Consider the following 14,465-nt stretch of genomic DNA (forward strand, 5'->3'; position numbering starts at 1 on the left):
TAACAGTTATACATTTAATAAATCACCAAATGAATCCAAGAAACGAGCAAACCTGTTCCGACAATTTGAATTTGTATTCCCTCAGCTGCAGACTCGCTGCTGTTTAAATGTTTGAAAAGGAAGATTAGATATAAAAAACGTCAAACATAGACTCAGTCTGCCTTCACATTTGATATGAGGCCAGCACGTATAGTGGCCTCAGCAGGCTATTACTGAAATACACGTGCTATATCATAAACTATGATATAAACAGGGAGGTCCTATTAACATGTTTAGTTTTAAAGGACACCTTCCTGCCTTTAGTCTCATTCATGAGCAGTATTAGTTTTCTTCTAACATCCAGAAGTCTGCACAATGTGTTTCATAGTTTGTAACAAGCCTTTGACAGGTAAACATAACATGACCGAAAAAGCAAAAAAAAAGCAAAAAAAAAGAGAGAGAGTGTTGACATAAGAAGAGAAAATGCTCTCAATTATGGAGACAGACAAATGGTTCATTTATGGTTGATGTGTGTTTATTCCTCCCTAAATATCGTCGGTGAAGTTCGCCATGCATGTCAGATTTTCCTGCGCATTTTTATACCTCTGCCAACAGAGAGAGAAAAAAAATCACATTCTAACAGACAGCTGGTGCTTAGAATACAGTTGAATAACTATTAAAAATCAGATGATATTTAGATGATAGTTCAGTCTAACACATGTGCCAGTGAACCATTAAACGTCTGTGAAACTATGCAGTTATGAAACGTAACTTTAACCTCAGCCAAACCGATTTGCTCAGTTGTAAATAAAACAGCGAAGTAAACGTGACCCGACAGACAGAACCTGAGTGAATGAAGTCCAGCGTTTAACCACTGAGAGCTAAAACTCAGCTGAGGTTTGAAAGCTGTGTGCCGGTGATTGGACATCAGCCGCTGATAAAGCTGTTCGCCTATAAAGTGCTCTGTAAGGAAACGAGCTCCAGCAGCTCTGCGCTCGGGGAAAACACTATATTTACTTATCTTGTGCAGAAAAATGCGCTGACATTGCGTTATATCGAGCACCGGCTGCCCAGTTAAACTGTGACTATCACCAGGTAACTAGGCGTGTTTCTTGAATTAGCAGCAGGTGTTAAACAGCTGACAGATGAGGAGGAGGATGCATGCAGGTAAACTGAGGGTCTGTTGAGCTGATCGCTGGTTTCGTGAGAAAAATGTCAGCTCGTTCTTTATGTTACAGAAGCACAGAGACACAAGACCAGGCGGAAAGAGACGATCGTTCGGTGAAAATGAGAATCTGTGAATGCAACATGTGGAACACGGAGAGTGGAATATGTAAACAAACCGGTTAACGTAACCCCCTCGGTGCACTCTGCATGCTAACTGTTAGCAGAGCTAGTGAAATCTCTGAAAACATCTGAGCACTTTTGCAAACATGTTCTATGTTGACAACCTGACCAGACATACGTCGCGACATTCGCGGCTAAAACACTGTTAAAAGTGTAGCTGGTGACAGAAAAACGGGGTATTTTAAAACTACACCACCACCATTGCTGCCTGTGATTTGATCTGCATTCTGGGATAACTGGCTGCCCCAAGTCTACACAAGCAATCGATTTTCTAGGATCGACCTGTTTTGACTTACTTTGCACGGCAACCAATCAAATGTTAGAGAAGCTGCATGGGCAGCGTTAACCCCGCCCCCTGAGTTTGATGGGTGAGGCTGACAGATAAAATTATTTCATGACGAGAGCCAGGCGTCAGGACTGCCAAAATGAAATAAATAAATATATCATTAAATAATTAATTAAATGTGTCAATAATTAATTAAATGTGTCAATAATTAATTAAAATGTGAAATACATAAATAATTAATTAAATGTGTCAATAATTAATTAATTACATGTGTCATAACTATTTATTTAATTAATTAATTCCAATTTTAATTAATTATTGCCACATTTAATTAATTATTTAATGGTGTATTTAATTAATTCATTATGGCAGTCCTGGCGTTCCATATTAGACATGCGCAGTCCTACAAGGATTGTTAAAACATTTACCGTGATAGAGCCTCATTGTCTGTTTCATCAGCTAAAGGTAAAATATTGATTTCTCTCCTTCCTTCACATTAGGCAAACAACACTACTTTATTCAAGATTTCAATTCTCTTCTATTTTTAATGGGCTTTTGCGAGATTAAGTTTGACTCATCTCTTAAAAACTTTAGCGTGCACCCTTACCTGTTCTACCCAGATAACCTCTGTCCTGAAGGCCATTAACCTTATCTTTAGCTCCTTAGGAGCTGGGGGTGAAAAATCTGTTATGATTTATGGACTTAGCAGGACAGGCTGCTGTGCCTTCATGAATCTTAATTTAGAGCATAGTCAGGAATTGCCTATGTGCTGCTGGTGCAGCAGTGCAGATGAACTTTCCATCTACCCATCACTAACCTCTAGACACCTCTGAGCAGTGTGTAACGTGCTATTTACTGGGATAGCTGGGGAGCAAAGAGATGAGAGGAAGATTTCCACAAGAAGAAGGGAGGCTGATCATATGAGAAGCTTTCTGCATGTCTTTGGGATGATTGTGCATAGCTTGAGGAAAGGAGACGGTTCAGAGGAGAAGGAGGAAAAGACCAAGAGAGATAGAGAGAGAGAGAGACGTGTCTGGAAGATGGTAGATGGAGCCTCATCTACCTGATTCATGTACAGGGCAAGGAATGATTATTCTAGGATTCAAAGGAGCAGGTGAGTAAGAATTAGACTTTTGTGCCTTGAAGGTTCTGCATAGTTAATGCTTTAGGTAAGGTAACAGTTAAATAATCAGGAGCCTATTTTAGACAACATGTGCTTTATGTTTTAAAAGTCATCACTGATGTTGACTTAGGTACATCTACTAAGGTGACTGCGGTGAGATTAAGCCAAATGTCAAAGGCAGACGTGACGGCTTGGTGAAAGTAAGAGAATGAAGAAATGGCACTCTAAATCATGAGGGAACACTGTATGTGAAGTGTATGTTATGGCTGTCAATGACAGCATTTTTGTTTTTTCCCTCAGGCGTTTGTGTGAGCAGATTGGATCTCTGGGTCAGTATAGTGCTGGTGTTCTTATTATCACTTTGATAAGGGGATAAGTAGAAGATGTTTGGGGAAGAGAATCTGACATGAGATTGTGATTGAAATAATAACAGGTATGAATCTCAGCTGGAGGGAAGCTCAACTGAATATGCTACAAGTGGGTTTTTTTTCTTTTCCCCATAGTAAGCTATACACATAAGGCAGTAAACATGAAGTCATGGGGAACCTGCTGTTTACAATTTTGCAGTACAAGCGCTTACATTTCTTATAATTGGCACTCTGCAACACAAGCCCAGTGAAATTGAGCTAATGTGCTGAATTAGTTCCAGGTCATGGCCTGAACTGATGTTCCCTTAGTCCCCCACTCCTTCTGTATTTTCAAAGCCTTAATGTTTCTGAAGCATCCCAGTGTGGGTGGCAAAAGTGACATATGTACTTAGGAGGCGAAAGATTGTAGTGACAGCCTGACCAGACCGCATTCATTAAGTTTCCTCTTACTGGGACATGGCAGTGTCAGATTCGACTCTAGTGTAAGTTCAGCTTCATTAGGTTTTGTGCAGTTTGAATGGCTGAGACAACATACTGATTTATGGAAATGTACTATGTTACTAAAGTGGCCATGTCACCCACCAGCCGTGCAGCAAAATGAAGTGGAAGGATTGTTTACATTGTTGTGATTGTTATGGATTCCTCTAGTTTGCTGTGTGTTTCTCTGTACATGGCACAAATGCAAACTGATTTTGGATGCAGGTTCATGTTTCACTTGTGCATTTCTTGGAGATTTTACAGCTCTGGATTTATCTTTCCAGATTTAGTTTGTAAACATTTTAATAGCTTAAGAGGACATATTGATTTTATGTAATGGGAACTAGATTTTTCAAGAAACTTGTTTTTTTTTCACAAATGGACTGATACCTGATTGAGCAATGTAATTTTCACTCTTTCAGTGGTCTTGTAACAGAACATTTCTCTAAGCTCTGTTCCATAGCTGAGTGCTGCATGTCTGTTTTTGGTTGAGGATATTGACATGCTGAATAGATGAGCTGTACATGGGGATTTTATTATATCAGACTGCTCTGTGGTTGATTCAGAAGACAGAGAACCTTTACAGAAAAACAGGGATTTTTCACCTTCAGCAATGCAGACAGATTTGGTGTGAGCCTTTTTAATAGTGAAGTGGTTAATTTTGGCATTGAATCAGCTCGTAATATTCCCAAGAGCCTCCTTCTATCACTGGTCACTGATTTGACAGCAAAGGAGTGCCACTAATTGCAGTCCCTCTCCTACAAAGGATGGTATTTCTGTTAAATGCCCCGGTAATTACTAAGTTCTAATCCTAAATGGACCCCTGATTAAATTTAGTCAATATAGCTTTTTTAAAATTGAAATGACACTCAGAGAAATTATGCCTTTCTATTTCTGTGTCTGCATGAGAGTTGGAACAGCATAACTTTCCAGCAGAGTAGTCTTGTTGATATGGTATTTTCCACAGAGTGACTTTCACCCTTGTTCTTTCTTTTCCCTCTCCCAAGGCTGAACAGGATAATGGTCATCCCCTCCCAGCATATGCTAAAGTCATCGTTGAAATCTTGGATCAGAACAACCAGGCACCGTATTTCCAGTTTGCTACCTATCAGGGCTATGTGAGTGAGTCCTCCCCAGTTGGTACGACTATCTCAGCCAGTGCCAACCTTACCGCCCCCCTGGGAATCGTCGCTTTGGATAATGACATTGAGGAGGTACAGAGAGAAAGAGAGGCTTTATCAGCCTAAGCTTGCTGTCGCTTACTCTTTAAAGATGCCCATCCATGCATGGTTGCATACAAACACAAAGTACTTGTAGTGCATTGATTAAATATTGAGGACAGAGCCACATTTATTCATGTGCTTGTATCGCGTACTCACAGAAAATAACATGTGCATGAGTCATTGTCCCGCTATATTTGTTTTGTTGTTACAGCTGGCTCCCGGTGTTACACCTGTAGGTAAAAGGGCTGATTTTAAATGCTGTGGCACGCACAAACTCACACACGCACTCAAACCCACACAATGTTATAAAGGGATGTCCTGATCCAGTTTTGTGCTCTAATCTTTGATGCAAATCATTTTAAAGATTGACTAGCTTTTGATGCTGAGTTTAATCCAATATTCATGTTTTCCTGCATTATGCAGCTGCAGTGTGTACACTTAATAACTTAAAGTGGGCCTGTGCTGGGCCTCTGTTATTAGTAAAGGAAATTGAATTCAGAGATTTGGCTTAATAGTTTTGCTTTAAACTTGCAACATGGCTTCAGCTGGTTTCTTTCTAATGTGATATGATGGCCAAAGATTTAAAAATACATGTATAAGTCTTTGGAACGAGACATTTCCTTGCTTGATTTCCACTTCAAACAAAAGGTTAAATGCATTCCTTTTAGTTGTATTTATTTTGCCCACTCGCTTTACCTGATCTGGCACAATGTCAATGCGAATCTCATTCATTTAAACTTCACTTCATGTAGCCGATACAGATCAGTACTGCTGTTTCCCTTTTACCAAAACTGATTTGGGACATACCTACTTTTAATGCATGCATCATGGTGTGAAAAGTAAGAATACATTCAGAGCACTGATCACTGCTGGAGACATTCTCAGCGTCTAATTACCAACTTCATAATCCTGCTTTGTATTTGGAAAAAAAAAACTCTATTTCCTGCAGAATTCCTCCTCTTTTTACTGCAGAATTGCACAAATGATCAATTAAATGGTAATCGGGTCTCCTGTAATGATTGGTGTGTTGTACATCAATCAAGCTGTGTACTGACTTTTGTACTGGAATTGGAGTGTGTGTTTGGAGTGTTTTGCTTTGATTGGAGTGTCTTTTGTAATGTGCAGATTGCTGTTTCTGCATTTCTAAAATCAAAACTTTACAAATTAATTCTTCCGTGTGGGGTGTTAACCATTTCTTTGACAGCTTACAAAGTGTGCGTGCATGTGTGCATCCACCTCAGTGGAGAACTCTAACTCACTCACTGCACTGTTAGACTCGCACAGTGACACGCAGCTAAAACAAATGATTACTACCTTTAGTTCATCTTTCAATACATAGCAAGTCTTTGCAGAAGATTAACACATCAAAGTGGAAACAGAGATAACAAAATCAATAAGCCACCCAGTCCCGATGTTTACCAAACTCTCTTAAGAGGACTCATTGATGGATGTGAATCGAAGCCGACTTGCAGCAGTGGACCACAGTTGTATTAACACAGCAGTGATCGTTATCAAAATGACTCTTTTTCAAAATGTTTCTCAAGCTTTTTGTTTTCATCTGGAAACCTTAAACCAAAAGCTGAAAACCCCATATCCTGCCTGCTTAATTTTTCCCCCTAAAGGAACAGGTGTAGTAATTAGTAAAGACGCCTTTCTATTGCTTTCATGATACAGTCACATTCATAAAGATGTGGGGTTCTTTGAGTGTTTCATTAATGTTAAAAAGACATTGGTTTAGGGCTCATTGCCTTCTTCTCTATTTTCTCTAGAAAGATGGGTGACCTGCCAACAGATTACTTTTTCCAACTCTTTGGCAGATCAAAATGTACCATTTGATAGGTTTCTCAGCTCCACAGCTGCGGCCTTCGAAAAATAAATTATGAAACAGTCATGTCACCATGGCAACATGTTTCTTTTTTTTGTATATCTTTCTTTCGGAAGACAAAAGACCCCATGGTGACGATTACCCTGGATGACTACACCATGATCTTCAGCCTGACCCCAACTGGGATAATCCGCTACCTGAGGCTCCTCAAACCTGTGGACCGGGAGACGCAGATGGTCTATACTTTCACGGTAGGCCCACAACTCAGTGTAGCTATCTGCACAACTGCACTCGAGTACTGTGACCCACATCTTCCATTTTGTGTATTTAAATAGAAGTTCAAGATTAGCCATGTACCAAGAGGCACTTGGAGATACAAAGCTGACCTGACACTTCCAGAGCAATATGACCTTTATTAGTGGACCCATAGCAGTGAAGTGAGGCAGTTTGTCCACTTATACATTTCCATCCAACAGTGGACCAGAGGCATATCGGTTTTGTATGCTCAGTAAGATTTGTGGTGCATGTTTATTTTAATGTTATGTAACAATGCATAGATTTTAATACTATACACAGAAACTGTAATGTGAGAAACATTGTAGGGGTGGCAAATCCCAGATAAATCAGAAACAAAATCAAGTAGCTTATTGATCAGGTTAACATCATCCATGAAGCAAGAAAAACATCCTGCAAATACAGAAAACTCTAACAGAGAGTTGTACTCTGAAACTTGAAAATAGCCATGAAATGTTAAACTGATGATTCATTCGTATATTATCTTTAATCTTTTGTGTGCTTAGTGTTATTAACTATACATGTAGAATTATCCTGTTATTAAGTAATGATCTGCCCATTAACTATTAGTATTTCACCAAAAGTTGAATTGTACTAGAACTGTACTCTTCTTGCTATTTCTCTATTACCTTTGTTCTTCTTTATTTGCTATAGATTTCTCTATTACTCTTGAATGTAGTCAGGTATATGGTATACGAATAAGCTCCTTAAGTTACTTGCGTTTGAATTATTTTCTTGTCTTTCTTGGCCTTCTTGCACACCACTTCCTAAATCTGTAAAAACAAGACAAAATACTTCTGGCTCTCAGATCATAATCAAAATATTGTTTGCACTGTCCATGTTGGCTTTCTTGTTTCTTCTTTTCTTCTTTTTGACTTTGACTCACAATACAAGTCATTCAAATTTATTGGAACCCTGTAATTTGTATATCATATGAAATGGTTCAGTCTCACTGAGCTCCACAGCTATGTTTTATCTGATGTTTTCATTGTTATTAATTTCACATTAGCAGTCTGGTTCACCAATTTTAAGTGTTTTGGCTTAGAGAGGTAGCAACTTGTTTATCCAGGGGTATTAGCAAACCAGCAGTGATACTACAGCAAGCTTGCTGGAAATGTTTCCCCGGGGACCGCAGAAGTTTGAACTCGGATGCTTTTGTGTGCCGTTGATTTTGGTGTAGTGCTGGATTTGGTTGAGTTGGTGAAAGTGCTTTGGACATCAGCACCAGCGGTATATGAAGGAATGTTTTATTTATTATGTGTGTGCGTTGTTGACCCTTTTGTGCTGTGTGTGCTCAGCTTTATTTATCCTCTTTGGTTTCTCTCTGGTTTGGATATATGAGAAGCTTAAAAGCTGGTAAGTGCTAAGAATGCTTTTGAGCTCAAGATCCATTCCGACAACACTTTACAGAGAAGCTGAGAAGCTGTCAGTTGTGGGTTGATTGTGTTGCGTTTTTTAGATAGCCATGTTTGGCACAGCTTTGTAGAAAGGTCTTTATTCAGTATCACATGTAAAAGAGAGAAATTCCCTTCTCGGATCATTAGAAGCAGTTGTTCTGCTATCTTTTGGTAACATCCTCTTCATGTCGCTTCACTTGAACAGACAAGTTGCATATTAAATGCTATAAAGGTTTTGAATAAATTCTAGAGATATATTTTTTAGTGAGCTTCATTTATTCATTTTCTGTTTGATTTTTTAATTAATGTTTTTTTATTACATTATAATGTATGTCACTGATTATCGGGGCGCTATGTTGTACTGTTATTACAATATTCAGTACCGTGCAAATGTCTTGAACCACCAATCTTTTCATTATGTTTTGCTTCTAAGGAGCCAGACTTTCTTGTGCTTTTTATCCCTCAGCCATCAAAGGCTGATGGGGTACTGTCGTCACACGCCGGCCAGCAGGCGTAGACACCCAAGTTTGTTAATGCGGTAATTCAAATCTCAGTGATCTCTGACCTCAAGGACAGTGGCCAAGTTTTCTGAAAATCTTATGATGGGATAACTCAAGAAATCACCTGGAATTTTCAAACTCATACCATAGGTGCTGCCACTGAAATCTCAGACAAGTTTGAGTCCCATTGATCTCCACCTCAAGGTCAGAGGTCAGGGTTTCTGAAAATCTCCTAGGATTATCACATTTATACCATAGGTTCATCTACTGCACAGGCAGGTGCTGGTATTTTTAGTGGTCTTGAGCAGTAGTTCTCCAGGGTTTCTGAGGGTCTTTTGAAAGTTTTTATTTTAACATTGGCTGCTTTTCAGTCTCTTTCAGTCCAAGTCCTTATACCTGACCATTTTTAGACCATTTTGACAATAAATCACTCAGTAATTTAAAAACAACAATAAAATACTTAAAGAGATACTTTTCTTTTAAAAAGATCTACATATAACAGACAACTTAATAAAAATGTATTTTAAATTACATGTTTAACCACTTTGTTACTAGCAGCATCTCACAAAAACGCTTCAAGTTCCCATTTCTTCTCTTGAATCTATGAAATAGAGTAAAGGTGACACCATTTTTGAATGAACAAGTTCCTGAAGGACCATTAGTCAGAAACTCAGCATGGTGTGCAGTGTGCCCTTAAAAATTTAAGAGCACTGGACGAGTGGAGGATAAGAGAAGTGGCAGGCATAAAAACTATCCACAGCAGATGAGTAGTATCTCAAAGTCATGTCTTTGAAAAATAGGAACAAATTCAGCAAAGACCTGACACGTGACCTGAGTGATACTTCTGGCCCTTCAATTGGTCCATCTACTGTTTGCCGAAGCCTCATCAGAAATGGTCTTAGTGGAAGGGTGGCTGTCAAGAAGGCATTCTTAAAGACAGAAAACAGAGGAGAACACACAAAGTTGACTGAAAATCAGAGGCCACTAGTCTTATGGAGTGACAAATCCAAATTTCAAATTTTTTGTTCATTGTTGTCAAAATATATGGAGAATGTCAGCAGAGAGTGTCTGCAGCTATTTATAAAAGACAGGGGAGACTCTGTCACAGTTGTGAGCTGCATTTCATTCAGTGGCATTGGGGAGTTTTTCAAAATTGATGGAATTATGAATGCAGAAAAGTATTGTTGGATTTTCATCCATCGTGCAATACCAAAAGCATCTGACTGGCAACAGCTTCATTTTTCAGCATGACAATGATCCCAAACACATTGCCAATGCAGTAAAAGAATACCTGGATAGAAAAACACACAGTGGAACATCGTCAATCATGGCTTGGCCTCTCCAGAGCTTGGACCTCGACATTATTGAAACTGAAAATAAAACAAAAGGCAGTCAGCACCAAAGAAGAACTTTAGGATATCCTTGAAGAAGTCTGGAGAATTAGACTACCTAAAAAGAATTACGAGAAAAATGACAAGACATTAAGCTTGTACGAATTGTCCAAACTCTAAATAATATAATAATAAACTATATCAAATAAAATCAATTCTGTAGCACAGTGATACAGTGATGCTGCTGTAACTCTAATGGACACACCTTTTCTACTGCTTTGCTATATTAAAAAGGTAGGATGTGCCACTGGCTACTGGCAGCGTGTGTGCACCACAGTTTGTCTTTTTACTCGTTACACCTGCAGCACACGTTAAGTCTAGGGCTGTGTGAGTCAGTAGAAGGCAAGCATGTTCACTACACCCACGGGGTAAGTCGACAGCCCAACCAGTCTTCGAGGCTCTAGCTACTTGAGCCATGACTTGCCATGTCGACTACCACATAGATGAGGTTCAGGGAAGCATTCGATGCTAGTGGCTTGTTAGAGCTAAATTTAGATATTATGATGTGATGCTGGATGGTATGAATAAAACTTTGTATCATGCTGGGTTTTGGGGTTTGTTAGTTTTTTGTTTTTTTTGGTTTGTTTTCTTTTGTTTATATTTTTTCTTGTTCACTTTATGAATTGTAGTATTATTACTAATAGTAATAATTTCCATAAGTGGTTATTTCATTTTAGATTTATAATGGCTTATATTTGTTTTTCTGTCAGGACTACATAAAATACAAACTTTAATGTAAGATCAGTACGTAACAGGCTGCTTGTTATGCTTTTCAGTTTTGCTCAATGCCAGTTTTTCTGCTGCAGACTTAGTATATGGTTCACTGGTGTTAATGTTTCCACAGCAGAGCTTTGTAGTGCAACTTTATAACGAACTCCATTTGGACTTATTTTTCTAAAGTTTGTGGCACAAATGATTCTGTGGTTAGAAAACACAGCTCATCTTTTGGCAGCAAAATATTCTGGACCATCTTTGTGTCTTTTTTTCTCCATCCTCTATCAGTCTTTACTCGGGTAGCATTAGATCTGCTTGGCTAGCTAGCATTACCCAGCATGCATTTCAGTGGCGTAGTTAATTAAAGCTCTATGTTTCACAAATGAAGTTAATACAAGTCTCCTCTCAGTACACTATTCAGTACACTGAATGTCCAAAGATATAATTCACTTAAGCTCCTGAAAAGCTGTTTTTTATCTGCTCACTGATATAGTAGAGTAGTACATGAAGTATTCATATCATGAAATTAAGACTATTATAAGTTTAAAGTGCATTGAGGCGACCTTTGTTGTGATTTGGCACTATATAAATAAAATTAACTATACAGATACACTGTTAACCACTACTGTGATGTTGTCACTATTGTGCCTGGGTGCCTTATAAAAAATAGATTAAAAAAATTAAATATATATGTGTAAATATTACAAGTTTGTATTTAAGAGCTGATCGAGGTACAATGAATATATCCAAGGAACACAAACAGTGGGAAAATAAGAAGACTGAAATAGAGGAGGGGGGTGAATAGAAGTGTCCACTTGTGTCTGTATAACACTGATAGGAAGGTCCATGAAAGAAAATCACTAAAAGTCAACCCTTTTTTTTTTTTTTTGTTGGCAACTTTTTTTTTACTTGAAGTAAGATTTAATTCAGTCTTTAGAATGAAAGCGAGGTTTGTGCTCCAAGGAAAAGTCTTTTTAACTTTTCTTTGTCTAGTCTTTGTTGATCCAAAGGTTTATCACGTGGCAACATGTCTGAGCTGTTACATTAACATGTTAGATTGTGGCTTTTGAATGCGTGAGGAGTTGTTATTGCCACCTGGACGGTATGCATGTTACACACATTTTAGTTTAGGTGACAGGGTGCTAAGAGTTTTGTCTACTATTGTTCTATGTGGTGTTGTAATTGTTAAATTGTTAATGAGTTCAGACATTCAGTATGGCAGGAATGTGTCTTTGAATTGAATTGAATTTCTAATAAGAGGTACCATAATGTCCCTTCTTCTGGCTGTCTGGGGTCAAAAAATGCATCCAGCACCTTCTTGGTTTGGCGATCTGCCACAGCAGAATCTGGGTTTAGACCTCTTAATAAGTCTTGTTTCATCTTAGCTAACCCCTGTATAAGCTGTCATTTGGATAAGTCAGGCCTGTGATGTGGAAAAAAAACTGAATGAAATTTAGACAACACACCTGCTACAGCAGGACAGCAGTACTTTACACACCATGTACCTGACTAATCCATGATTAGATTAGATTAGAGGAACAGCTCTTCACACATGCAGAAAGGTGCCAGATTTGTCAACACAGTGTATTATGCTTAAAACGGAGTCAGAAGGACTCAGATGTAGTGCACTGATAGAACTCCATGCACAAAGATGCCCAATATTCTACTGTGCAGATATTTGCACCACCCATTTGTCTGAGGAGTTGTTGGTGAGAATAAGGCAGATGTGAAGTATGAAGGACGGCTGTGGCCTCTAGGCCTGTGTGATTGCATCACACAACCAGTGAGATAAATGCTGTTTTGACAGCAACCTACCCTGGGATTGTCCTCCGTGGTGGACAAATTGTTGCCTAATGTTAGTTGTGCAAAAGACATTATGAGCCAGAGCTCACACGAGACACTGCTTTTGTTCAATGCTTTGTTCTTACTGTAGGTTCAGAAGAAAGATTTTGCTATATTAACCTTGCTCCTGTCTTCCCTCATAGTACAACATAATTTTGTGCCTGATAACACAAATAAGGAACTCACTCTTATATAAGACTAAAAAAAACCATTACTTTAGGGAAATATTCTTGAAAAAAATTTGATTTACTTTCTGACATGCCATAAAGCTTAATTATTGACAGAGCTATACAGTAGATATTCATCTACATACCTTGAAATGTTGGTTATACCCAGTCCTCTGGATCAGACTAAGGCATGGGATGAAAACGTAGTCATGGACTAGTAGGAGCACCACAGGACAGCCCTGTTTTCTATCCCTGTGGACTTTAGTGAAAGGTTCATAGTGGGATATTGGTATTCTTAATTTTGGGGGGGTTTGAAAAATTAGCCCAAAGCTCTGTGAAGCAAGTCAACAGGAACCGTATGGCTGGTATCTCCTGGCACCACCTAAGAGACCGCAGGCAGGAACACAGTGTTCTTCCAGCATTACCGTGCCTCTCAGATCTTCCGCCTTCTTAGAAGTGGGCGAATAGCTATCAAAATTATGTGGACAAGGAGAGTGCCACCAGTGCGGTCTCTGAGCAGCAATGAGGATAGTGCAAGCCAAGAACACATGACTCCAGACCTCTCATTATCCAGTTCCAGTCCCTGCCCCCAACAGGGACCTGGGAAGAGAAACCAAGATGAAACAAATGGACTATTGCCTACCATCAGGATCCTCCTCCTTAATATCTGAACATAGAGTATCTGATAGAGTCTGCCTCTATCGTGTTTGAAATTGATAATGCTAAATATTTATGTAGTATTTGAGTATTTGGTTTTCAGCTTTGTAGATATGTCTCAGGCTGATCTCACAACAGGCTTTACATTTTTCACTTTTAAAACTTTTTTGGGGATGTGAGTTTATCAGAATCTATAAAACGTTCTACCTAACCTTGAAAAACATATTGATTCACTTCTTTGACTAATGTGTGTGTGTTTGTATTTCTCAGGGATAATTTATTTAACAAATTTATTACTCTAATTTATATTAAACTGTACTCTAGATGTAGGGTATAGATAGTATCCAAGATTTTAGGGAAAAAAACCTTTTTGTGCATATTTTTGTAAAGTATTATATGAATGTGTGTTTATCTAGTTCGTTTCTCTTGCAATAAGCAAGCTCTATTCATGTTTAGCTTTTGTGATAGATTTGATTAATTTTTAAGCTATTTCTTTTTGTTTGCTTTGTTTGCTTTGAAGGTTAGATTTCCAATGAGTTTTATTGGGAACCCATCTGTGTTTCATTTACAATCAACACCGAATATATATTCATGTCTTTCTTGTTGTTATTTGCCCTTCATTTTTATACCTTAGTCCTCATTCTTCTTTTTGGATTCTTATTTTTATATATTTAAATTTGGGGTTTTTTGGGTTTGTTTTTTTTTTTTTCAATCAACCCATTAAGGTTTTTTTTGTCTATTTTACTGGCCTCTGCATTCGGAAATGGGTCCCCTCAGTTGGAATCAGTTTAATCCACTTCTCATAGTAAACATATTAGTCAGGCATGACATGGTTTACATAAGTCAGTACTTACACATTTATATAAGTATGTATA

The 14,465-nt window shown here is 38.3% G+C and overlaps 1 protein-coding gene across 7 annotated transcripts in view; it reads left to right on the plus strand.

Moving 5' to 3' along the window:
• The window catches only part of LOC113035231 (protocadherin-15-like), a 222,786-nt gene that overhangs the window by 120,471 nt on the left and 87,850 nt on the right, over positions 1–14,465 (plus strand). For all 7 annotated transcript variants that reach the window (XM_026190643.1, XM_026190644.1, XM_026190646.1 and 4 more), the window contains 2 exons: positions 4,588–4,794; positions 6,745–6,879. In XM_026190643.1, coding sequence (XP_026046428.1) covers positions 4,588–4,794; positions 6,745–6,879 — 342 coding nt within the window. The remainder of the gene's footprint in view (positions 1–4,587; positions 4,795–6,744; positions 6,880–14,465) is intronic.

This window comes from Astatotilapia calliptera, chromosome 13 (genome assembly GCF_900246225.1).
Source record: "Astatotilapia calliptera chromosome 13, fAstCal1.2, whole genome shotgun sequence".
Lineage (NCBI taxonomy): Eukaryota > Metazoa > Chordata > Actinopteri > Cichliformes > Cichlidae > Astatotilapia > Astatotilapia calliptera.